General features: G+C 38.0%; 1 protein-coding gene across 2 annotated transcripts in view; it reads left to right on the plus strand.

The window, feature by feature from the left end:
* KDM7A (lysine demethylase 7A) overlaps nucleotides 1-27770 on the plus strand; it is an 84206-nt gene that overhangs the window by 14625 nt on the left and 41811 nt on the right. For both annotated transcript variants that reach the window (XM_057550181.1, XM_057550182.1), the window contains exon 2: nucleotides 23810-23895. In XM_057550181.1, coding sequence (XP_057406164.1) covers nucleotides 23810-23895 — 86 coding nt within the window. The remainder of the gene's footprint in view (nucleotides 1-23809; nucleotides 23896-27770) is intronic.

Below are 27770 nucleotides of genomic sequence, written 5' to 3' on the forward strand. Positions count from 1 at the left end.
ACCTAATGAAACTTCAAAGCTTTTGCACAGCAAAGGAAACCGTAAACAAGACGAAAAGATAACCCTCAGAATGGGAGAAAATATTTGCAAACGAATCAACGGACAAAGGATTAATCTGCAAAATAAATAAAGAGTTCATGCAGCTCAATATTAAAGAAACAAACAACCCAATCCAAAAATGGGCAGAAGACCTAAATAGACATTTCTCCAAAGAAGACATACAGATGGCCAAGAAGCACATGAAAAGATGCTCAACATCACTAATTATTAGAGCAATGCAAATCAAAACTACAATGAGGTATCACCTCACACCAGTTAGAATGGGCATCATCAGAAAATCTACAAACAACAAATGCTGGAGAGGGTGTGGAGAAAAGGGAACCCTCTTGCACTGTTGGTGGGAATGTAAATTGATACAGCCACTATGGAGAACAGTATGGAGGTTCCTTAAAAAACTAAAAATAGATTTACCATATGATCCAGCAATCCCACTGCTGGGCGTATACCCAGAGAAAACCATAATTCAAAAAGACACATGTACCCCAATGTTCATTGCAGCACTATTTACAATAGCCAGGTCATGGAAGCAACCTAAATGCCCATCGACAGACGAATGGATAAAGAAGTTGTGGTACATGTATACAATGGAATATTACTCAGTCATAAAAAGGAATGAAATTGAGTCATTTGTTGAGACGTGGATGGACCTAGAGACTGTCCTACAGAGTGAAGTAAGTCAGAAAGAGAAAAACAAATATCGTATATTAACGCATGTATGTGGAACCTAGAAAAATGGTACAGATGAACCAGTTTGCAGGGCAGAAGTTGAGACACAGATGTAGAGAACAGACATATGGACACCAAGGGGGGAAAACTGTGGTGGGGTGGGGATGGTGGTGTGCTGAATTGGGCGATTGGGATTGACATGTATACACTGATTTGTATAAAATTGATGACTAATAAGAACCTGCAGTATAAAAAAACAAACAAAACAACTAATACTAAACTTTCATTGGGTTATCTGTATGGAAATATGTTAATATAAATGTTTCAGACATGTGAAATTTCTAAAAATCTTATATGTTCTGGTATAATGTTATGTCATAATTCTAGTTATTACTTTAAAATGTATATCTCAGAAAAAACTAAATGTCCTTGTCAATTGCACTATTATGAACTTTCATGAAATCTTTAACTGTGGTCATTTTTAAGTCTTTTGTCAGTTACAGACAGTTCTGGGTGTACTCTGATGCTTTTGCAAATATGTTCCTATAAAAGGGTTTCATCGTCAAGGAATTCATAGGAAAGACTCTGACAAGTACAGGTTTCTGGTAACTGTACTGCTGAACTGAATGAATAAGCATTTTCAGAACTCTAATGAAAAACTGATGAACTCATAAAAGTGCTAACAAAAGGTCAAGATGAAAAAAAAAATTAATTACATGGGACTGAGTGAACTGATGAGGATGATTATAATTTTTGTGACTTTCTGTTTGAATTAAAAAAAAATCCCACAAGGACTCAGAGGCAAGGAATATAGAAATCAATTTTCACTGCAAAGTAAAGGAGCTGTTACAGTGGAGGATTACTGGATTGAATGTCAATATTATAACATAGTGTGAGTGTGTTTCGTGTTTGGTAATTGCAGTCATTGTTGCTTTTGTTGTGGTCATCCATTTACAGTGCTTGGTGTCAGTCTATTTATCTCTTGTAAAAATAAAATACAGTGTGTGTGTGTGGAAAAAAAAAAAGATGCTATAAACATCTGAAAAAAAAAAAAGTGAAAAGTGAAAGTCTCTTGTCTCCTTCCTACAGTCCTCTTTCCCCAGTGGTAAACACCATTAACAATTTTGAATTTCCATCCAGATGGAAGGGTTCATATACGGTATACATGGTTTTGTACCTTGCTCTTTTTCATTTATTAAAATATTCTGCAGGTCTGGGAGAGATTTTCACATCAGCATATACAGATACCTCATTCTTTTTAATGGCTGTGTAGAATTCCATTCTGTGGATTTACCATAATTTACCTGGTTCTCTGTTGAGGAATTCTTCAGCTGGTTTCTCTTCTCTCTCTCTCTCTCCCTCTCTTTTCCTTGTATTTACTTAATAGTGCTGCAGTGTATATATATTTGTGTGTTTATCTTTATTCTTGATGAGCATTTACATATTCTTAAGGTAAGTTCCTACATTATACAATTTGAAATTGTTTTTAGCTGTAGTCCTATTTACAATTTATTTTCTAAAGGGACTGTTGATCAAAGACAGGAAGCATGAGGAACACTGGTACTGAAATATAAGTTTGATGAACTTAAACATACTAACTATGCACACGTAAGATACTTCTTTACCAGTATGTAAGTTGCATTCATCTGGTAATTCTAATAACATCAAAAAATCATTGTTAGAGGCAATACAATGACATATCCAATTTGTATTTTATTATGGGGAGGGGGAAATAAAACTCTTTCAGAATGCTTGGTGGAGAAGTGCTGAACTCTTCCTTTGTAAACTGGAAGTGTTTTACTTGAGCACAAAACACAGAAATTCAAACATAATATTGACTTCTATTTATCAGTTAGTAATCATAACAGTCTGATATCATGCAATAAATTACAAAACTGCAAAAGCTGGAGGAAGCTATACCATTGTAGGTAATTTGGTGTTTTTTAATGCACAAAAGCTGTTGTCAGATGAGTGGTCCTATTTGACAAAGAAATTGGAATGTAGTCCACTGTGGTCCTTTTGATTTATACAGTGTCCTATGGATACTTTAATATTAATAAATATAGAAAAGAAAAGAAAATGGTCCTGGAATCTGTCTGGAAGTCCTGGAGATATTCACACTGCCCAGGAACCCCACAGATTATTGAAACAAAACAAAACACATGAACAAAAGTCAGAACAATGAAGCAGTTTGGAAAGCATCCTGACTGAGCCATTAAGTGACGAAGTACGGGGCAAACGGCACCCTCGAAGCAGAGGCTCTCTGGCCAGTTCCCATCAATGACTTCGGAAGCTTTCTGTGGTGACCGACCACAGGGGAGCATTCTCTCCCAGAGCCTGGGTTTGTGGGTTCCCGGGGCTTACCTCCTCTCTGTGACCTCCTCCTACAGTGCCTCACCTGTCACGCACGCCACACTATAGACATATGATCAGTCTTTTTTGACTTTACTACTTTATGAAGGAACCTTGGGATATAAGCTCTCTGCAGATTAGAGGAATTCTAGTCTTTTTACTTAATTTAACTTTTCACAGGTCTGACTCATATTCCTCTCTTACATTCTTCCTATTTTAAGGCTGGCTTTCTGTGTGTCTGGCTCTTGAAGTCACTTTCCTTTTTTTGCTGGCCTGTCCTTATTTTCTGCATATCAGAGGATCAACATTTCCTTAGATGCCATGGTTACTGGGAGAGCAGAGTCCCTTCTATTCGATTCAGGGACTTCTTTCCTCACGCCTGCTTTTCCAACCATCCAAATGCCAAGTAGTCAGCACTGGGCTCTGCTTGCCTTATTTTCCTATTCTTGCCTCTCCCTTTGTGGGAGGAGAGATCAGAATCCCTGATCTGAACTTGTTTTCTCATTTCTTGAACCCCTTGTTGGAAATGATTATCCTCTGAAAGCTCCAAAGTCTTTCACACACCTCTTTCCCTCAGGATCACCTCGTTGGGGCTGCCTGTCCCTTCAGGAGTGTTACCCAGGGAATCTACCCACTTAACCTCCTGCCAGTTGCAGGGTGGTTTGTTTTTAGTCTTATCCTGGCCCCAGGGCTGCTGCATTATTCATTCACCAGTTCCAGTGCTTTGAAAGGATCTTTTGTTTCTTTGGACAGGAGAGAGGAAGACTGTGGTACAAGCTTTCTTAGGACTTTAAGATCAAGTGATTTTAAGATATGCGTGACTTTTCTTTTTTCTTCACCACATCAGTGATTTTTGGTTTCATTACCACTGTCACATTTCAAGCTTTTATTGACCACTGTCATGGTTTCTACCATATCTGTGTAGCACTTGTAATATTTATTTAATATTTTTCTTTAAAACAACTTTAAATGGATTTTGGTTTTTTAAATTTAATTTTGTCCTAAACAGTGGTCTCTGTTAAATCATGTGTTTGCACTGCTCACTACGTATTTTAATATTTGTGAGAAAAGATATATTTATTGAGGTAAAGAGTATTCATCATCTAAAATGTTTATGTGTAAGATTGTCAGAAGGGTGATGGTGATTGATAAAAGGGTAATACAGAGACAGGGAAAGGATACAGGTTTCTTTAATGGAAGTAAAGAGTTGAAGATCTTAACCAAATGAGAATGGCTCTATAAAGCAGGAGGCCCAGCAGAATTTGTCCCATTGGCAGGACAAGCTTCCCCGGCCTCCAGTTCTCATAAAGGTGCCCTGTTGCCAATGACGATGCCATCTGGGAACTGGATCCCATCAGGTTCAACCATTCTCCCAGTGTTGACGGTGCTGGGCTCCTCTGGGTTCCTCCCTATTTTAATGGTGACCTTGCCTGCCCGGCAGGTGTGAGTAACTGCTCACAACCTCAGCATAGTCCTCAGTGTTTATGGCAAGATTGGATGACTTGTGGATCAGCTTCGTCTCTTGGGTGCCATCTCTCTAACAGTCTTCAAGCCTGCTTGAAGTCTGTTCCTCCGGGTATGCATAACTCTGCACTCTGGTAGACCTTGAGCTAGATCAATAAAAAGTAACTAGAAGGTTTGTACACACCCACAGAAAGAAGGGACGCTTAAGTGATGAAAAGTAGCTTATCTATTTGTCAAAATAGCATATAGTCTTCACATAAATGACATTTTTTTCCCTTTAGACATTTTTTATTCTAGTCATTGTTTTTGAAGTGTCAGTGCTACACATCTTGCATTCAGTCATTTGTATGTGAGCCAAAGTTTGCTTTAGTATGGAGAGATCTATTTTCAGAATTAGGAAATTTCTGGAAATGTAATTTCGGGAAGAAAAGGAAACTGCTAAGTCATTGGAAATTATCCTTAGGTGTATTAGATGTATTAGATCCCATCTCCTTTCCCCTATTCAAGGACATGACTTCAGCATTACCCCCTCTCTCACAATATCATTGTTTTTCTCATTAGTGTGCAAATAATATATAACTTCATTGAACAGAAAAGTCTTTGACCTTATAGTCCTCCTTCAGCTGCAGCCTCATTGCTTTTCTCCCTTTATAGCAAAATTCATCAGAAGAATTGTCCATATTTAATGCCTCCAGCTGTTTTTCTTCCCTTCTCTCTTTATCTAATTGAGGTCCCGTTCTCTCTCAACCCAGTCCACTGGGGCTTTCATCTTTACTACTCCATTGGAACAGTTCTTATCAAAGTTACCAGTGAGTTTCACCTTAGTTGGCTTCTAGGAAATCCCTATACTGATATTCCTCCTGCTTCGCTCTTCCTTCCTCCCCCTCACTCCTCATTGCAGTTCCTTCTTATCTCCCTGATCTTTTGTCACTGGAGTACCACAGGGTTCATTCCTCAATAGTTCTCTTTTTCTAGCGTTTATCTGGTCCCACCACTTCAGCTTTCATGTGTATGTGGATGATCCCTCAATTTTTATCTCCTTTGTAGACCTCTTCCCTCAGCTCTAGTCTTAAATGTGTAGTTGCCAACTTAATGTCTCTACTTGGATGAAGAGCAGGCATCCTGCCCTCTAGTGTATCTAAAGTCAGACTCCAGAGCTCCCCTCCCAATCAGCTCTACGCACCCCATAGTCCTCTCCATCTCGGTCAGTGGCAACTCCTTCGGGCCAGAATCTTTGGAGTCACCCTTGCTTCTTCTCTCATAATCTGCATTACATTTTCAGCAAAATCCTGTTGGCTTACCTTCAGGATCTCACCACTTCTCATCACTTTCACATCCCTTTCCTATATAAATTGAGATTATTGCAGTAGCCCCCTAACTAATCCCCCTCCTTCTGCCGGCACAGAAAACAGAGTAGTGCTTTTTAAAAAAAAATTATTTATTTATTTATTTATTTTTGGCTGTGTTGGGTCTTCGTTTTCTGTGCGAGGGCTTTCTCTAGTTGCAGCGAGTGGGGGCCACTCTTCATCGCGGTGCGCGGGCCTCTCACTATCGCGGGCTCTCTTGTTGCGGAGCACAGGCTCCAGATGCGCAGGCTCAGTAGTTGTGGCTCACGGGCCTGGTTGCTCCGCGGCATGTGGGATCCTCCCAGACCAGGGCTTGAACCCATGTCCCCTGCATTGGCAGGCAGATTCTCTACCACTGCTCCACCAGGGAAGCCCCAGAGTAGTGCTTTTAAAATGTCAGACCCTGTGACTCTTCTGCTTGAAACCCTCTAAAGAATCCCACTCAGAGCAGAAGCCTTCCTGTGGCCTGAAAGACCCTGCAGATGGTCCCCACACTCTCTGTCCGGCATCATCTCCTGCCACTGCTCCCTTGGGCTGTACTAGCCTCCTTTGTGTCTGTCTCCCCCCAATAAAATGTAAGCTTCAAGAGTACAGACACTTGATTTGTTGATTTTATCATCGCTGTATTTCCAGTGTCCTGATAGTGCTTTGAATGAGTGAATGGTTGAGCCATAGAAGGCATTTGGGTTCATTTTACAGCATAAAGTTCATCTCTTGAGGAAGGAAAGCAGGTAGTGTCAAGTGCATATTTTACCCATGTACAATATTGTGGCATACTAAACGAAGAAGAAACTAATATTACGGCCTGCACCTCCACCTGCTAATATGCCTTTTCCCTGCTTTCACCGCCCATGCTTTACATTGCCTTCTAGCTGTCTCTTCATGACCTAATCTCTTCTACCTATCCTAGCTTCATTTGTTTTCCTTCCTCATTCTAAGACCCACCGCATTTCAAAGAGTTTACCCTCCCTCTAACCCTCCCCCCACCCCTCACCGCAGGTACATAAGTGTAATTTAGCGTAACACTTTCCTCTTCAGCAAAAAAATTTCTCTGGAAATTCCCTGGTCATCACCATGATTTCTTTCTTCATATAAAAATAGTTCCTGAAGTGCTACTTTCTCTGTGGAACTTAAAATAGCTAAAATATTTTAATCCCTTTTGTCTAAAAGACGATTGCCCTCTTTCCATCTGCTCCCCTGGTCCAGTTTCTGCACAGTGATCCAGTCTCACAAGGGATTCATGGTAGGTGAACCCAGACTTGAGGCTGCTTTCAGAGGTGGGACAAAATTTGTCTTTAAAACCCACCACTTCTATGTCTGTCTCTGGAACTGATATATAGTAAGTTGGTAGGAATGATTATTTCTCCCTCTGGAGAATTGGTGAGTTCCAGTGATGGTTTCCCACGTATACAAATCAGTTGTGGATTTCCTCATCAAGCTGGACTATTTTGTCCTTAATCTTTGTTCAGGAATTAAGTATTAAATATTACTTATTAATTAGTAATATTATTTACTTAGTCTATACCTATTTACCGCTAATAACTTTATTTATCATATGTATTTTATGTATATACTTGTTCATTATTCATCCCAGAGAGGATGGAGGGATAATGGACAGAAGGGTGAAGAACACAGTGAGTGTTAAGGTGAGCGTATGTGTACAGAGAGTGAACACATGTCAGTATGTCTGCATATTAGTTTGGCTGGACTAAAATGCTGCACAGGTAGCAGGCTCTGCAGAAGCCCCCATCCCCCTCCCCTGGCTTTCTGTGTTCCCATCTCTGTCTCTAGCTCTGTCTGTGTCTCCATCTCTGGAATACTTCTTGTTGAAAGCACTTGAGACTTGACCTGAGGGCTTCTTCTGGCTACAGGTGCTCAGCAGCTTGTACTTGAAGCAGGCTGGAAATTCTGAGGAGTTAATGCCTCTGGATAGCCCTCAACCTTTGTCGATTAGGAGACAGTGGGTAAATACCTAGCTTCCTCTTCCACTGCTGGGACCACCTTGAAGCCCCTTCTGCCTAGTCTTCCAGATGTCCCCAAAGGGGCAAATGCTCGTGAAGGTGTCCGCTATGGCTTCCTCTCCTTCCCTGTCCCCCTTTTCCGCTCCCCTACCAGTGCTTCCAGAGACCACCTCCCAATATGGACACCCCCTCAGATTCGTGCGTCAGGGTCTGCTTCTGGGACACTCCAACCTAAATGGGTAGAAAATTGTTAATGTGAAGAGTGACCGCAAGTGAGTGATCATAAGACAATTGGATTTGAAAGTAGAGTTTGGATTCCACTTATTAAATAGCAGATAGATTTTTTACATGATAGTCATGTTCATGTGTTAATGCCTATATAATAAGTGTGTTTTCATTTACTTATGTCTGTGTGCAGATGCTTTGGGACCATGACTATCAAAGTAGAATATGAAAGCTGCTTGCTTACTTCATTGAATAGTTTTCTGGTACAACCTTGAAAAGATGCCTTGACTTGGAGTTTATGTGTGATAGGGTTTTAATTTGAAGCTGTTTTAATTGATTTCTCCCTTCCTTTATTCCTTTTGAATCCCTACTTTTTAAAATGCTAGAAGCATTTCATAGTAGTAAGTAATCTTTTAGCCTGGGAACAACTGCAATGAAGTGTTAACATTTTACAGATTAATTAGCATATAAAAAACTAGCAACAGCATTGCCATCTTTGGGGAATGTTATGGTCTACTTAAGTAAGATTTTCCTGTAACTGAAAGATTCTACTTGTGAAATGTGGCTGAGTATCCTAGAAAAGTTACTCAGAAGATAAAATTCTTTATGTGTCAACTATTTTTGGAAGGATTTTAACAATATATTATGCTCTTCTTGATAGAATACTATATCATTTAATGTCTAAACATCATGGACCTTAGTTATTCTCTATGCCCCGTGAGCTGTTGGCATGTGTTGGACCATCTCATCTGTGCACTAAATTGCTCCAGGCCAGTGGGAGCAATTCATTGATAGTGTTTCATCTCCTTCTTTGCTATATCTTTTTCCTGCTGTCTCTTATCTACTTTAACCAGTCCCCACTGCTGCTTCTAATTTTCTGTGTTTTCTTAACTAGAGAAAAACTTCAAGATTTTGATGGGGAATCTGATAAGAGGTCTTCTTGAATTGCCCATTCTGTCATTCTGATACATTGGTGACAGTAGGATGGGCCTAGCCAGGAATGGAGTCAAGCTATGCAAAAGGGACTTGGCAAATATCATTTAAATAGTTTTGACAGGCAAGGTTATAATTTTTGAAGTCAGAGAGCTCATGGTGCTAGATAGTAGCTTTGAATTCTTACCTTAGGATAGAAGCTCTGTGGGGAAGGGTAGTCCTGGCTCATAGGTAATTTTGCCCAGAAGAAAATCAGATGGCTGGCACAGAGATATGGTGTATCTTGCTTCTTATGGAGATTGTGTATTTTGACAAAATTGTCAGCTCTTTAAAGTAAGGGTACACACAGTCTTCAGGCTTGAGCCTAGAAAGTGCCCTATAAATATTTGTTAATTATATTGTGATAAGGGAAATCTGAGACAAATATCTTGTTAAGTTTCTCTTAAGTTTAAAACGATAGTTTTAAAAAGTTTTAGTGTGTTATCGATTATTGACTGTTTTTGCTCAGGTGCTTTCCGATAGTGTGTGCTGTAAATGCTTGGTAATGCTGTCACGAATTTGGTATCCTTTGTTGTTAAGGGAGTGGTTTCACAAAACACTTAATGTGCTGGTACTTTGTACCAATTGTAAAATTGTAAATTAAAAAAAAGTTTGTGAATTTAAATTGTAAAATTGTAACAATTGTAATTATAAAACATTAAATTTATAGTAAATTCTTCACAGCTGGTGAGTCTGAAAATTAACTTCTATAACACATTCCTAAGGTGGGAAGTAATAGCCCCCATCTAGATCCCCATCTGGTAAATGCAAAGTGCACATCAATTTGTTGAATTCTCCAAGAAGTCTTGCTGGTAAGTAAAGTGATTTGATCTTAGCCCAGCATCTCCCAGGCTTATTTGACTATGGAATCTTTGTGTGTGTACCCTTAACTCCTGCGGGATAGTTTAAGAAATGCTCTTCTAGAGGATGCTGTGTAGGTAGTCCGCACCTTGTCCTTTCTGATTCGCACAGATTTTGGTCACCATACAAAGGAAAACTGTTTCTCTACTTATAACACTTCTGATACCAAATGTGTGGGTTTTCTACACCCAGCAGTTCTCCAGTTCTCTGCAGACACCAACTGGGTATCCTACAGTTTAATTCAACTCTGACAGTAATAACCTGGAGTTAGTGTAGACCCCACAGGTTAAGGGCTCAGTCCAACAAATCTGCCCCCCTGCTTCAGACACCAATTGCAAATAGTGGATTCCTGGGTTACATAAATTTCTGTCTGACTTGGCTACAAATTGGGGGTTTCCACGACCTTTTAGGTTTGATAATTTGCTCTAATGGCTCACAGAACCCAGGGAAGACTTTACTTGCTATTACCAGTTTATTAGGAAGGATATTATAAAGGTTGTAAATGAATAGCCAGATGAAGAGGTACATAGGGTGAGGTCCTGAAGGGTCCCACATGCTTCTGTCCCTTTGGAGTTTGGGATACACCACTCTTCTGGCACGTGAATGCACTCACCAACCCAAAAGCACTCCGAACCCCTTTGGGTAGGGTTTTTATGGAGGCTCCACTATGTAGGCACGATTGATTAAATCATTGATCATTGGTGATTAACTTAATTCCCAGCTTCTCTCCCCTCCTTGGAGGTTGGGGGGTGGGGCTGAAAGTTCTCACTCTCTAATCCTGGTTGGCTCCTCTGGTAAACTCATCCATCCTGAAGCTATCCAGAGACCCACCCAGAGCCACCATATTAGCATAAACTCAGGTGTGGTTGAAAGGGGCTTGTTATGAATAACAAAAGACACTCCTCTGTCACTCAGGAACTTACCAGGGTTTTAGGTGCTCTTGCGCCAGGAGCCAGGGATGAAGACCAAATATATATTTCTCATTATATCGCTCTATCACCATGGTTTAGTTAAATACTAGTCCCCATGACACGATTCAAATTTTGGTCATCATGATATAGTAACTGTGCTAATAAAGTATAGATTTTGCTGCTAGCTCTTTAGTATACAGGTCAGCAAGTCAGTGTGTCCACAACAGCTGGGCATCTGTTCTTCAGCTCACACACAGACAGGAAAGGGTGTTGTTGTACTGCTTCCTTGTTTCCCACTGATAAGCATGACGTACTACAAAGCTGGGTAATCACAAGAGGGAAGTGGTCAATAAAGATGAAAGTCCAGCAAAGAACAAACAGTGATGTTTCTGGAAGTGAAATTTAAGTTGAGCATAAATGAAATAATAAAATGAGTAACTGATGGTAGGAATGTTGACACTGCCACCATTTGAGAGATTCTTGATATGCAGCCAGGAGCACTTAGTGAAGGCAACCTTAAGAGCATAATGTTTTAAATTACAGTGTACTAAGTAAATGTTTTAGTAATTTTTCATTTCTCCATACATTATAACCAACAGTAAGAGAGTTTTAAATGTTTTAACGAACATTTTTGAAACTCGGGACAACTGTAATTTTCCCATTGATTACGAAGATAGCTTTGCGTAGTTTCAACTTGCATAATTATTTTTATGCTCCCACACTACCATGCAAAGCAAGGACTGCCTGTATTTTTCTTGTATTTGCCAATCATTTATCATCTGACCTCTAGTGGAAATAAAGAAGAATTACAAAGTGAACCTTGAGGAACCTATAATGATAAATTATCTTCTGAATGGATCTAATAGGTAAAAACCCCTATGTATTATACACTTAACACTTTGCTCTTACTGTATGTTTTGAAATAGGATGGTCCAGTGTTTGCTGTTGACCTTTTCTGGACAACTCAGCACTACCCATTTTGCTTTTGATGGGTACTTCTGATTTGTAATTTTGTTGAAGTTCTTTGAAATCTTCATGTAGGAATGTTTGTTAAGGATTATGTCAGGATTTCCATGATCCAAACCTCTACTCTTAACTCATCCTTCATTGAGAATGAAGAAACCTGCTAAAGGTGTTAAGTAGTCCCCCTTAGAAACCTTAGTTTCTGTCCCAACAGAAAGTTCTCTAAGATGAATCCTTTCTCTTGGCTTCACTCAGAATGTAGTCTCTCCCCTTAGATTTGGCACTGAAGACTGTTTACAAGAGGAGAAAAGTTATTAGGGAACTGGATCGGCTTGAGTTGACTCCTGTCCTTTGTAGCTGACTCATCACTAAGTGTCCTCAATATAAAAGTTTATGACTTGCTGTTGTCTTTTATCCCAGGGTGTGATCTCTTAGCCGTGCATATATTAAATCTTCTGTAAGTGTCATTAGACCCTGGAAAATATAGCTTTCCTTACCATGCTCACAATGGGAATTAAAACTGTCAGCTGGGTTGAAATGAAAATACATGATGGCTATTGGTTTATCTTTAAAAAATCTATTTCTACTTATCTATTTAATTTATGTATTCTTTTAGTAGATACCCTACTTGGAAAATCAAGTCAACATAAGGACACTTAGAAGCTGCAAGAAAGGAGAACAGAATAAATGGGCATAATATATAAATCTGTAATGAACAGAGATCTTTTTTGCACAATGGGATTATATACCTGCGACTAAACTCGAACATTCAGGAATAATGCATCCTTTTTCATTGACAAAAAGTATGGATATTTCAAACTAAGATCTCGAAAGAAAAAGTCACCCATTATTTATTTTTTCCTCCTCACATCCATTTTCTACCCCTTTATATTTGCAATATTCATATTTAATTTTGACTATGATAGGGTATTAGCCAGGATAGTAGCCCAAACTAATGCCTCCCTAATGTGCTTGGAATTTCTGCTTTCCGTCAGTAAATATTCTCTGAGCGGGGACTTCCCTGGTGGTGCAGTGGTTAAGAATCTGCTTGCCAGTACAGGGCACACGGGTTCGATCCCTTGTCCGGGAAGATCCCACATGCTGTGGAGCAGCTAAGCCCGTGCGCCACAACTACTGAGCCTGCACTCTAGAGCCCGTGCTCCGCAACAAGAGAAGCCACCACAATGAAAAGGACGCGCACCACAACGAAGAGTAGCCCCCGCTCACCGCAACTAGAGAAAGCTCGCGCGCAGCAACGAAGACCCAACGCAGCCAAAAAAAAAAAAAAAATGAAGGCAGTAATGTACATAATGACGGCACAGTTTTTAATTCCTTCCTTTATTAACTTAACATTTCCAAGCAAACGTTTATGTAATTGCTACTGTTTATCCTTTATCATCATGGCAAGTTTTTTCTCCCCTAAGATGATTTACAAAGTTCTTATTAAATTCTCACATAATATTCATTTTGGGATGGCATTTATTTGCTGTTTCACTGGTTATAAGTAGAAGTGTGGTCTGTCTTCATGAAATAGCAGATATGCTGGGCACCATTTGCACTACAGCGTTCCTTGGTCACTGTTGGCATACCTCAGGCATAGCCGGACAGGCAGAAAGTAGATTCCTAAAGAGGAGTAAGAGAGAGTTAGTTTGAGAGATTGAAGGGCTAGTGGAACGACCACAAGGTGGTGAAAAGCAAATCTACTTAGCTTTTTGGATATTTCAGAAATTTAAAGCAGCTTTTCTTTCTTTAGAGCATCCTAATAGAAATTATTACCTTCCTGAGATAATAGTTTATTTATGCTTATTTGTAAAGATACTTTAATCCATTTACCATTTACGTTGCCTACCCTGTGTACTCAGGTGTCAGATAGACAGTGACAAGAACAAGCATGTTTTCTGTGCTCTAGAGGCAAGTAGTATAATGTTCAGCATGTAAATTATATTTGATGTATATGTTTCACACATTCATCTTGGAACAAATTTTATTAGAAGCATGTCAACAGGATTTTCAGCTTTTTAAGGGGTGCATTTTGTACCAGTGAGCTCACCTCTTGGTTCTTCAGTCCCTCGTATTTTCCTTTCATGTTCTTTGTTCATTTCCTTTTTATATTGTCTTCCTCCCTCACCCTTATTAGCATAGATGTTCTGAGTCAGCTGGTTGGAAATAATTCAGGAAGCCCTAGGACAGTTGGAAGCATGAGCTGGCTATTAGAGGTAGAAAAACTATCTAATTTTCTGAGATTATTATGAACCAAAGGAATTTGGTTCAGAGTATGCACTTCATTCAAAATCCTTATTAAATATAGTTAAGCATATTATATGCCAGTAAATAGCTTTAATGTGTCAAAAAATAAAATCTTCAATGCCATACTCAACTTGTAAAGAAAAGCACTTAATTTTTTGAAAAGAGTTTTTACATGTCAGCAAGAGAATAACGGAAGTTGGGTTTTTCTGAACCACAGACTTAATAAAAAACTACCAGGTTGATTTTCAGTGAAAATATTTCATATGTGCAAATTATAAATTTTTGCTTTAGCTGATAATTGATAATAAAGTATCTTAGGGTTAAAACACTGCATAGGGGCTTCCTTGGCGCAGTGGTTGAGAATCTGCCTGCTAATGCAGGGGACACGGGTTCGCACCCTGGTCTGGGAAGATCCCACATGCCGCGGAGCAACTGGGCCCGTGAGCCACAACTGCTGAGCCTGCGCGTCTGGAGCCTGTGCTCCGCAACAAGAGAGGCCGCGATAGTGAGAGGCCCGCGCACCGCGATGAAGAGTGGCCCCCGCTTGCCGCAACTAGAGACAGCCCTCACACAGAAACGAAGACCCAACATAGCAATCAATCAATCAATCAATCAATCAATAAAAAAATTAAAAAAAAAAAAAAACACTGCATAAAATGCAATTTAAAAGTGAAAATGCCTGTTGGCATCCTAGTACTTTTAGCAGGAATATCAACCTATTAAGCTAATACCGGTTAGCAAAGTAAGATTTTTGGACCACCAAAACAATTGTTCTACAGTTTCAATTCTGAACATTTTATGTTTATTAACTTAATTAATTTTCTTAACTTTGAGGGAGATACTGTCATTATCTCCATCCTTTCAGATGAGACCAAAAACAGACAGAGAAAGTTACCCGAAGGCACATATAGGTAGTAGCCCAGGATTTTAACATAGGTAGACTGACTCCAGAGAACTCAACCGTCAAAAAGGAATTAAAAATTGAAAACGAATTCTCTTCTTTTTCCCTTAAAGAATGGCCGTTTGAGTGTCTAATGTGTGCTCTGAAGAGACATCACTGAAGAAAAAAATATTAAGCCTAGTCATAAAGCCAAATTTCCTGCGTGGGCTCCAACCTCATAGGTAATAAGCCCAGAGCTGTATAAGCTATGATTGGTACCTAATAGAAGCATAATAATATTAATGGTTACTATTCATTACTTAATAATATTTACTGTACTATTTCTTATTATATGCTAAGCCATATGCTTTACGTAAATATTTACATACATTGTCCTATTTAATCCTAGGAGAACTCCTGCTCAGAGGAATTAAGGAAGTTGCTCAAAGTCAAAACTACTGGAGCTAGAAATCAAACCAAGTCTTTCTTTTTTTTTTTTTTTAATTTATTTATTTTACTTACTTATTTTTGGCTGCATTGGGTCTTCGTTGCTGCACACAGGCTTTCTCTAGTTGCGGCGAGCGGGGGCTACTCTTCGTTGTGGTGCGCGGGCTTCTCATTGCTGTGGCTTCTCTTGTTGCGGAGCACAGGCTCCAGGCACGCAGGCTCAGTAGTTGTAGTTTGCAGGCTCTAGAGCACAGGCTCAGTAGTTGTGGCGCACGGGCTTAGTTGCTCCGTGGCATGTGGGATCTTCCCGGACCAGGGCTCGAACCCGTGTCCCCTGCATTGGCAGGCAGATTCCTAACCACTGCACCACCAGGGAAGTCCCCAAACCAAGTCTTTCTAATTCCAAAATCTATGCATCCCACTGAAGCCAGTTGACACCTGTTTTTCTGGTGGCGTGAAACGAGACTGGGCAGTCCTTGCCTAGCTTATAGTTGTCCCAAGGCCTCAGCTGACCCCAGAGTTATGATATGAAAGGAAATATGAAGAGCAGGTTATAAACCACCCTCTATATTCCTGGTGTTAATTCGTCTCAAAGGCCACTCCGCATCCTCTTTGATGGTATTAGTGTGAGGCTTTGAGGGTTGCACAATGGATGACTCAGTCCTCTATGAAGAAGTCATAAAAATCGCCTTTGGGTAGAAAGATGAACTTTTGAAACACAGGCGAAAACTTGCACTGAAGCAAAATTTTAAATGAATGAATTTCATTGCTACATCCTACTACCGTCTAAGGAAAGATGATAAATCTACTAATTCATACATTGAAAGATCTTTCCCTTTTTTACCAACTGTGTTGCCTTTAGTTCCTATACCAAATTCTTAAAAAGTTCAAGCAGAACAGACTTTTTTTTTTTTTTTAAGCTGCTTATAACTTTACCACAACGGATCAATTTTAAAATAAGTTTTCAGCACAGTTAATAACCAACAGAAATTTACTGGGATCATCATGTTGAGAGGGCACTGTAAGTGGTCCTGAGAGAAGTCTTGAGCTCAACTCAGGAAATAGGGTGTGTAAAATAGCTCAATATTAGACATCAATGAGTGGAAATGTGTATGAATAAAATGTTGCAGGACTCTCTATGGGGTGATCCAGTGATGTTTCACCAAGGAGGAGGAATTTGTGTTGAGCTTTGAAGCCTAGGTAGTGTAAGGTTCCTTGTTGAGGAATGGGGAGAACATTTGAAGCAAGAGGAATATCTAATGAAGTCCACTGGCAGGAAGATCTTAAAGAATTTGGCCACCTACTCTTCTAACACCAAGAGGAGGGAATATAAATGGGAGCATTATCTAAGCGGAAAAAAGAGAGTGTTTGGCAGATCCCAGGGAATTCTGGTTAGTCATTAATTCAATTCTGTTCTCGTTAAGTGTCAAAAAAGAAAAATGCCAGCTAAGCAACAATTTCAGAAGATTAAGACAATAGAAAGTGCTAAAGTTGTCACTGACCCACTCACCAAATGGCAATGAGGCTGTTCTTCTGTAGATGGAAGCTATTCAGAAAAGGTCAGATTGTCACCGCTATAGGAAACCCCCCCACACATACACACACACACTCCCAATGGTCTAATAAACATTGAACATTTTGCCATTAGGAAAAAATGGAGCGATTTGTATATGAAGGAAAGTTTTATAAGAGAACTAAATGGAGTGAGAGACTGAACGGGATTTGAAAGTTATTCTTAGAAAGTTTGCTTTCAGAGTTCTGCATTTTATGTGTCCTACTGCATTTGCTCTTAGCATATCTGTTAAAGCTGCAGTGACTCTAGAATTCTTTTAACGGGGGCTGAGGGATGGGAGAAGTTATCCCTCCCTTTGAGAGAGAAACTGAAATGTATGTAGTAGTTCCTTTTAGTGCCGTCCAAAGATCTGAAATAACCTTCTTGGTCTAGGGGCATTTAATTTTTATGTTTAATTTGATTTTTAAAATTATATTTTATGTGATTAATATAAAGGATTGTTTTTCAGATTTACTAATTTATCAGATGTACTGTTTTTTATTAATTTACCAAATTTACCATTAAGTTCTGAAATTTTTTGATAAATGTAAGCTATAAATGTTTTGCCCGTTGATTAGAAATGGTCAAAACCTGAAGATATGGTTGAACATTGCTGAGAAAATGAAAACAATCACACAGCTGTGCAGAGATGATTTCACTTGGAACTCATTATCACAGACCTCAGGTAGAGTCTCAGTGCTACCTAGCAGTGTTATTGTTTCTTGGTCTTCATTCCTCAGATCAACTATTTTGTATTTCCTTTCCTCACACTGCTCTACCACTTTCCAGACTCGGCTGATTATCTCATACTAAACTAAGCTGAGAAAACAGAAGCCTTCAGATTGCAGTGTGACATCCAGTTCATCTATTTTTCTTTTGTCCCTCATGCTTTTGGTGCTGGATCTAAGAAACCATTTTCTGATTCAAGGCCATGAAGATTTACTCCTATGCTTTATTTGAGGAGTTTTATAATTTTAGGTCTTACATTTACATATATGATCCATTTGAGTTAATTTTTATATATGGTGTGTGGCTGCATTCTTTTGCATGTATTTGTCTCAGTACCATTTGTTGAAAAGACTATTCCCTATTGGATGATCTTGGCACCCTTGTTGAAAATCAGTTGATCCTAAATGGTAAGGGTTTATTTCTGGACTCTCAATTCTGTGCCATTGATCTGTATGTCAGTACCATACTGTCTTGATTACTGTAGCTTTGTGAGTAAGTTTTGAAATTGGGAAGTGTGAATACATTATCCAGTGATTCTTAACCTTTTCTTTGGGTTACAGAATCCCTTTTGGGTGTCTTATAAAAAACCATGGACCCAGTAGGTTGTGCATAAATAAGTAAAAAATTTTGCATAAGGTTTATTTTATTGGCTTGGAAATTGATAGTTTTTCAGTTAAAAAAACTTTTTAAACAATTAGCATATTCACCTTTGCTTTCTGTGGAAATAAATGAAGTATATCTAAATTGGACAGATAAAACCAAAGAAATTTCAGTTCTTAGAAGTAAATTGCAAGTACTTGATTCAGTTACAGGGATTGAATATTCAAATGGAAATATCATGTTATTTTTGACAACTGATTTTGACTTTTTTTTTGATCTTGATGGCATCAAACTCTACTCAGACTCCCAAAGACATTATGGAAGCAATTGTACTGGAGTCCTCAAATGAGAACAGGTTTATTTTGGGGTATCCACAGATCATTAAGATACATTGTTTTTCATATTTTGCTGTAGTTGTTAGATTAATACAAGGTTTTTGTTTGCTTCATCTTTTTATATGATTGTAGATAGAATTTTATCCTTAAAAGTATTTTAATTGTGAAAGAATACAGAAAAATGTCTAAAACATAAATGTATAACTTAATGAATGATTATAAAACATATACCCTTTTATTAACAACCACCCAGGATCCAGACACCTCCCCCCAATCCTTTCCAGATCACAACTCCCTAGAGGAATCTACGATCCTACTGTTATGATCTATCTCTGCTTTTCTTTATAGTTTAATCCCTAAACACTGTACTTCAGCTTTGCCTGGCTTTAAACTTTAGGAATAAATAGAATACATTGTATATATTCTTGTCTCTTTTTTTAACATAATATTGACATTCATATAATTCATTCAGTCATTGCATGGGTCTATAGTTCTTTCATTTTTATTATGCAGAATTCCATTGTGAGAATATACTGTAGTTTATGCATTTTACTGTTGATGGACTATTAGAAATAATGATTCTGTAACTTTTCCTGCATAGTGTCCTTGTGCACACGTCCATGATTTTCTCTAAGGTACATGTACCTAAAAGAGGAATCGCTTGGTCATAGAATATAGGATTCTTCAGTTCTTTTACAAAATTGTTTTCCAAAATGGCTGTACCAAATTTACTCCAGCCAGTGGTATATGAGTTTCCATTGCTCCCCATCTTCTTCAACATTTGGTATCAGTAGACTTTTCAGTTTTAGCCAATATGGTGAGCATATTGTGGTTTTAGTTTGCATTCCTCCAGTTATTTATGAGGTTACATATATTTTCATGTGTATATCAGTCACTTGTATTTCCTTTTATTGTGTGCCTAGTCACATCTTTTGTTCATTTTTTTTTTTACTGGGTTCTTCTTTCCCCCTCTCCTCTCCTCTCCTCTCCTCTCCTCTCCTCTCCTCTCCTCTCCTCCCCTCCCCTCCCCTCCCCTCCCTTCCCCTCCCCTCCCTTCCCCTCCTCTCCCTTCCCCTCCCCTCCTCTCCCCTCCCCTTCCCTTCCCTTTCCTATTGATTTGTAGGAGTTTATTATACTGTGGGTATAATTCCTTTGGTGGTTATCTCTCTTGTAATGTCTTCTCCCACTCTGGCTTATCCTTTCATTCTTTATAGTTTAATGAACTATATATTTTAGTATAATTAAAGTTACCAGTTTTTCCCCTTATGGATAGTACATTTTATGTTTTGATTAAGACAACACTTCCTACCACAAAGTCATAAAGATATTTTGATTTTATGTTATACAACCTGTGTAGTTTTCCTTTCACGTGTGTTTTCATGCGTGTTTCTAATCTATTTTGGAATAAATTTTTATGTTGTGAGATAGGTGTCTAATTTCATTTTTTCCCCATACAGGTATATAAATGGTGTCTCAGGACCTCCTACAGAAAAGTCTGTCCTTGCTGTATAAGTGTACACATATGCATGGGTCTGTTTGGGGGCTCTTGCATCAGTTTTGTATTACCTTCATTCCTACAACTTTAAAATATGTCTTGATACCTGGTAGAGAGTTTGCTTTTTTCTTTCCCCCCCACCCCCAAGAATGCCTTACGTATCCTTGGCTCTTTATGTTTCCATATCAGTTTTACAATCAGCCTGTCAAGTTCTACAGATTTTGACTGGGATTAAATTGAATCTATAAATCAATTTGAGGAGAATTAATATCTTTACATATTACACTTCAAATCCATGATCATGATGTATATCTCCATTTATTTAGGTCTTCTTTAAAGTCTCTTAATAATGTGTTATAATTCTCCTTAAAGGGGTCTTTGCATAGTTTTTGTTAAATTCCAGCATACTTGACATTTTTTCTGCATTTGTGCATGGTGTTTTATTTCATTTTTTAGCTTTATAATGTTGGTATATGGATATATGATTACTTTTTATGTGCTGCTATTGTATCTAGCAATCTTTCTTTTTATTGATTTTTTTAAAATTAATTAATTAATTTATATTTATTTTTGGCTGTGTTGGGTCTTCGTTTCTGTGCGAGGGCTTTCTCCAGTTGCGGCGAGCCGGGGCCGCTCTTCATCGCGGTGCGCGGGCCTCTCACTGTCGTGGCCTCTCCCGTTGTGGAGCACAGGCTCCAAGACGCGCAGGCTCAGTAGTTGTGGCTCACAGGCTTAGTTGCTCCGCGGCATATGGGATCTTCCCAGACCAGGGCCCGAACCTGTGTTCCCTGCATTGGCAGGCAGATTCTTAACCACTGCGCCACCAGGGAAGCCCCTTTATTGATTTTTGTAATTTATCCACAGATTCTTTTTCATTTTCTACATGTGTAACCACGGCATTTGCAATAGCAGCTTTGTTTTTTCTTTTCCAATCTCTATACCTTTTAATTCTTTTTCTTATTTTACTACACCAGGATAAGTTTCATTAGAAGTGGTAGCATCAGGCATTCTTGTCTTGTTCTTATCTCAAAGAGACTGCTCTCGTGTTATTTGCATAGGAGTTTTATAAGTACCCTTTACCAGATTTTGGAAATATCCTTGTAGTCTTAATTTTCTAAGGGGTTTTGTTTGCTTTTTAATCATAAGTAAATGTTGAATTTTATCAAATACTTGTCCTGCTTGTTTTTAAACGGTCATATGGTTTTTTCTTTTAATCTGTCAATGTGGCAGATTTCGCAGATTAAATTTTTTAGTGTTAAAACCACCTTGCATTCCTGAGATAGACCAAACTTGCTATTTGCATCTTTGCTCATAAATGAGAGTGACTTATAATTTTCCTTTCTTGTATCATCCTTTCCAAGTTTTAGTATCAAGGTCATGCTATCATAAAATGAGTTAGGAAGTAAGTCTCTTTTTCCTACTTGCTGGTGCAAATTTTATATAATATTGGAATTATTTATTCTTTTAATATTTGCTAGAACTTGCTTGTGAGGCCATCTGGGCCTGGGATTTTTTTTTTTTTTTTTTTTTGGAGGGGGAATAATTTTTAATATAAGTAACAATTTTAGGGCTATTCAAATATTTTTTTTCTTTGTGACCCAGGTTTGCCTGTCTTACCTATATTTTCTAATCTTTTAGCATAAAATTGTTCATAATACCCTCTTTTGCATTTAGCATGTATAGAATCTATAGTTTCCTCCCTCTTTTCATTCCTACCATTGTTTATTTATGTTTTATCTCATTTTTCTTGAGCTTGCTAGAGGTTTACAAGTCTTTTCAAGGAATCAATTTTTGGCTTCAGTGCTCTATTGTATGTTTGTTTTCTGTGTCATCAGTTCTGTTCTTTTAGTTTTCCTTCTGTCTGTATTTTTAAGGTTTATTTTGCTATTCTTTCTGTAACTTTTTGAGGTAGATGTTTATTCATTAATTTTAGCCTTTATTATGATTTATCTTTTTTTTTTTTTTTTTTTTTTTACTTCTTTATTTATGGCTGTGTTGGGTCTTCGTTTCTGTGTGAGGGCTTTCTCTAGTTGCGGCAAGTGGGGGCCACTCTTCATCGCGGTGCGCGGGCCTCTCATTGTCGTGGCCTCTCTTGTTGCGGAGCACAGGCTCCAGATGCGCAGGCTCAGCCGTTGTGGCTCACGGGCCCAGCTGCTCTGCGGCACGTGGGATCCTCCCGGACCGGGGCACGAACCCGTGTCCCCTGCATTGGCAGGCGGATTCCCAACCACTGCGCCACCAGGGAAGCCCCCCCCTCCTTCTTGAAACACATTTTAACTGAATATTGAACGCTTGGTTAATATTTTAGGTTAGCAGATATTTTCTTTAAGCACATGTAAGATATTCTAATGTGTTCCAGTTTCCATTATTGCTTTGAGAAGTCTCTCATCCTTGCAAGTAATCTGTGCTTTTTTCTTCTTATGGCTTTGAAATTTTCTGACTTTGTTTTTCTGCAGTTTTACTATGATGTGATTAGATGCAGACTTTTTATTCATCCTGCTTGGGATACGTTGGGTTTCTTAAATCTGGAGATCAGTGTCTTTCATTATTTCTGCAAATTTGTAACTGTTAGCTCATAATATTGCTTCTACCCCTATTCTCTCTTTACCTTCTGAGGCTGTGGTTAAATGTATGTTATACACTTTTTCATTTTATCCTTCATGGTTCTTACAGTCTTGTTTGTATTTCCCACCATCTTATTCTCTCTGCTACATTCTGAATAATATGACTGTCATCCATTTCACTAATTTTCTCTTCCACTGTTACACCTGTCAACTGATGCCCCAAAATTCTGTGTTAGGTCTACTTTGGTTCTTTTTCAAGTACTAGTTGTGGTTGTGTTTTTGTTCTGAAACTTTTTGGGAGTACAAACATGTATAAATTTTTACCCTAATAAGTTATTTGGGAAGTGAGCAAAGCTGCTGTGGTCTTTCTTTGATGAACTACTCCTGTTTTCAAGATGTCACTATGTAGTTTTATCAGTTCTTAGGTGGTTCCCTTAAACTTTATTTTTATTTAAGTGCTACTGCTGTATACTCCATGATATGGAGTATTCCAGATATAGTGCCTCAAACTAATTTAACTGGTTAATTAGGGATATGAGACCTAAAGCAGAACTGTTAAGACTCAGTGCTCTCACCATGTCAGTGATGTTACCCAAATTTACTAATCACCTCTGCTGATGACAGCCATATTTTAAAGTTAAGTGGTGTTTTAGTCTGCTCAGGGAGGAGAGAAGGAGAGGAAGAGAGAAGAGAGGAGAGAGAGAGGGTATGTGAGCTCTGTGGTGTCTCTTCTTATAGGGACACTAATCCTATTGGATTAAGGCCCCAATCCTTATGACCTCATTTAACCTTAATTACTTCCTTCTTAGAGGTCCTATCTACAAATACAGTCACACAGGAGTGTACAGCTTCAGCATGTGAATTTTGGAGGGACACAAACATTTAGTCCATAACAGGTAGTATTTACATAATGGTTTGAGGGTGTTATGGTTTATAATTATGTTACTTCTGCTGTCTCTACTGCTGCTAATAGTGAATCACTTCCCACGTATTCAACCCCACAATTATTCAGCAAGTATGTAAGGAAGAGAATAAAATTTATTCTTGCATGTGTTTCTGTACTTTACAAAATTTATTGGTGAGGTTGTACATTTCTCAGCTAAATTCTAACCAATCTGTTATAGTTAAGTGAAAATCTTCACCTTATTCACACATTGGCTTTATTTTTCTTTATCTTAGCTGTGTTGGAGTAGAAGAACATCATGCTGTTGACATTGACCTATATCACTGTCCCAACTGTGCAGTTCTACATGGTTCCTCCTTGAGTAAGTACTAGAAGCTTAAATAAAAATTGAAGTTTAGAACTTAATATGTACATGACAATACTTTAATGATACTCTGACTATTTATATTATACCCACCAAGAACTATAAGGAAGATTTTTCTGAAGATATTGAGAATACAGTTTTTGTTTGAATTATTAAATAACTTATTTAACAAGTCAAAACATTAAGTGAAAAAAATACTATCCTTCTTAATTGCCAGCGCAAAGCCCCCAAACTCAAATACATATTTTCAAAGCTTTCAATTTGCAAAGTGCAATAAAGTAAAATTTTTCTGATTCTGGCTGTTTTTATCTCTATAAATTAAAAAAAAAAAAAAAGAATGGTAACTAGACTTATCATAGTGATCATTTTGAAGTGTATAGAAATATTGAATCAGTATGTTGTGTACTAGGAACTAACACAGTGTTGTTGGTCATTTATGTTTCAAAGACAAATAAACAGACTCATAGAAAAAGAGGTCAGATTTATGGTTACCAGAAGCAGGGATGGGGGAGAGGATTTGATGAAGATGGTCAAAAGGTACAAACTTCCAGTTATAAGACAAATAAGTACTAGGGATGTACAGCATGATAAATATGATTAACACTGCTGTATGTTCTTTATGAAAGTTGTTAAGAAAGTGGCTCCTAAGAGTTCTTACCACAGGACAAAATTTTTTTTTCCTATTTCACTTATTTTGTATCTACATGAGATGACAGATGTTCACTAAACTTATTGTGGTCATCATTTCATGATGTATGTCAGTCAGATCATTATGCTGTATAACTTAAACTTATTCAGGGCTGTATGTCAATTATATCTCAATAAAACTGGAAGAAGAAGAAAAAATCTTCCAGTACTATTTGTGACAGTGAACAGTATAGGATAAGACTTTAATGCACACACGTGCATTATACTTTTAGGAGAAAATTAGGGCACTGATATGCTAAAGCACTACTTCTGTTGTCCGAATTAAGTCATACTATTGAGTATGGCCTAGAGTCCTGCCCAGCTATCCTCTGTGATGGAAGCAACTTCCCCACAGTCCCCGTCCCACGGAAGGCAGAGGCCAGACCAAGTCTTTGCCTGCGGTCTTCTTGAGGGGTGAGGGCACGGGCAGGGAAGCTCACGCGTCCTCTGGAGTACACGAACAACACATACAAAGCGATATTATTGTCAGCCTTTTACAGATGCTTTACAGGAATAGATGGGAATATTAACTGTTGTACAAATATGAGAGTAAAGAAGAGATTTTAAAGCCTTTGGATTATAACTGTTTCTTTTCTTAAAAATTTAGACTGCATGCTAGCTTTTTTGTGTTCATAAAATTAAAGAGAAAAACTGTAGACTTAGTCATTTTAGAACTGAACTTTTCCCGAACATACCTTGATACACACTTGGGTCAGATGTAGGTAGCCTATACAACCTCTTTATTTTGAATGCAGCCTTTTTCCTAATACTTTTTTAAAATAGAAATTTTGTTCTGAGGTTATGGGCAAGTGATTTTTTCAAAAGAGACTTAGGAGCAACTGACTGCTTATCTGTTTTGTTAGAAATATTAATAATTTATCAGTTTCTTTCTAAGAGATTTAACAATTTAAGCTATATGAATGTATTACAATTTTTTTTGTAAAATACAGATTATCCTTTTTGTTAGTTACGCAGTATAAAATTTGAGGTTAGCAAATTGGTAGAATTGTTACACGTGTAATTGACTAATTTGTTAATATAAATGTTTTTAAAGGTTCTTATTTTGTGTAGCACTGAAGTATGTAGTATATAACTTGAAGTAATTATTGACCAAGTGTAATTCTTTGAGGAAATAAATAATACTGGGTTGTTCTGTCAAGAAGGGAAACAGAACTAAAATGTAAGTTTCAATTTAGAATTTAAGTAAATAACCCCAAAATGAAATAATATGAATTTAATTTCCATGAAATGTTAAAGGGGTTAGTATGAATCAGGATAATGTGGTGTTTAAAACACTGTTGCAGGGACTTCCCTGGTGGTCCAGTGGTTAAGACTTCACCTTCCAATGCAGGGAGTGTGGGTTCGATCCCTGGTCAGGGAGCTAAGATCCCACATGCCTCACAACCAAAAAACCAAAGCATAAAACAGAAGCAATATCATGACAAATTCAATAAAAACTTTAAAAGTGGTCCACATAAAAAAAAAAAAATCTTAAAAAAATACTTAAAAAAAAAGAAAACACTACTAAATGTAATGCAGTCTGTTTTCTTTTTTCCTATATGATTTAATTTTTTTAAAAGCTTGTCATGCTCACTAAATTGACTTCACAATCCATAATGGATCATGACCTGCACTTTGAATAACAATACATCAGAGAGAAGCTTGACTGCTACTTGCCCCTTCATATGCTTCTCATCCTTGAATAACGTAAGATCAGGCATTGGCTGTCTTCTGGGCAAAAGTCCAACTCTAAGTACCCTTTAGGAAAATGCCCAAGATCCAGGAATCTGTTTTATCTTGATTTAAGGCTCCACTGCCCCTCACCCCTCACCCGCGCCCCTAATTTGGGTCATACCTTTTGGTCTTAAGCCTCTTTTGCTTGCCACCAACGATTTCCTGTTTCTTTGAGAGCGCCCCAGGAATCCTTACTACAGATACCATTGAGACAGTATAATATCCATAAATATGGTGAATTTAGACTTTACCCTCTTAATGGGAATTAAGAACTCTGTTCGAGGTCCAGTGTCAAAAAAACCAGCCTGATACTTAAACACATATTCTCAGTGCTCCTCAGGCACATGCAACCTAAACTCAAAATTCTCTCTCCATTCCCTATTAAAATATTCTTTCACTGGCCTCCTTCCTTTAAGAAATTCAGTCAGCTCCTGCAGCAGCTGATTTTATGTGTTAAGGATCTTGGCCCAACAGGACAGTGTAGCCTTCTGTTAACATCCTGCAAGTCAGCACATTTAAAAGAAAAGAAAAGTAATTGGCAGCTTATTGGTTGCCCCAGGCACTATGCTAAGAAAGACTAGACCTATGTTATCTCCTTTGATATTTGTAACACCTTGATGTGAGAAAAATTATCTTACTAGGTCTTTGATGTAGCTATTTGGCAGAGCTGGAGTTTGAGCCCATAGCTGTCCAATCCCAAATCTGTTTGAATTCTAATCTGTTACGCCAAAATGAAAATTAAAACAGTGTAACATCATTGTTTATTTTCAAATGGGCAGTCTGTTCTTTCTCCCTCTTTTTCTCTTTTTCCCTTTTTCCCTCCCTCCCTCCCAGTGTGACCTGGGGCTTTCAAATAGGCTGCTCATATATATTGGTAAGAATGTGAGTTACTTACCACTTTTCTGGAGGCAGGTTTGCAATATGTAGCAAGAAACAGATTTATGTATATAAATATTAATATTAATTTCATCTTTATTTAAAGATGCATCTACACTTACGGCTTAAAATTCTAGGCTGCCTTTAAATTGTTTTTGAATATTTAATAAGGAGAAAATGCCCATGATAAGAAAGGTAAGCAAGATAAACATTATGATCCCAGTTGAAAATAAAATGGGGTTATGTATCTATATATCTGTAGGAAAAAAAAGCCTGGAATGAAATACCCTTGAATTTTAGAATTGATTTTAAGTGAGAAAAAAAAAAAAAAGTAACACACAAAGGACACCTTAATGGTATTTTCTAGGAAGGTTGCTTAATGATTGTCAGTTTTTCCATGACATTTTTAAAAAACGGGATTTACTCTCTTCCATCTTGGGGGTCTGACTGCCATAAATTACTTGAGAATCTTGTTTTAGACTCTTAGATATGAATAAGCCTGATTTCCACCCCTACTGATTATTTAGTGTGACTTCTTATCCATATGAGGATCCAGCATTATTTTATTATTATGA

This window comes from Balaenoptera acutorostrata, chromosome 7 (assembly GCF_949987535.1).
Source record: "Balaenoptera acutorostrata chromosome 7, mBalAcu1.1, whole genome shotgun sequence".
In the NCBI taxonomy this organism is placed as follows: Eukaryota; Metazoa; Chordata; class Mammalia; order Artiodactyla; family Balaenopteridae; genus Balaenoptera; species Balaenoptera acutorostrata.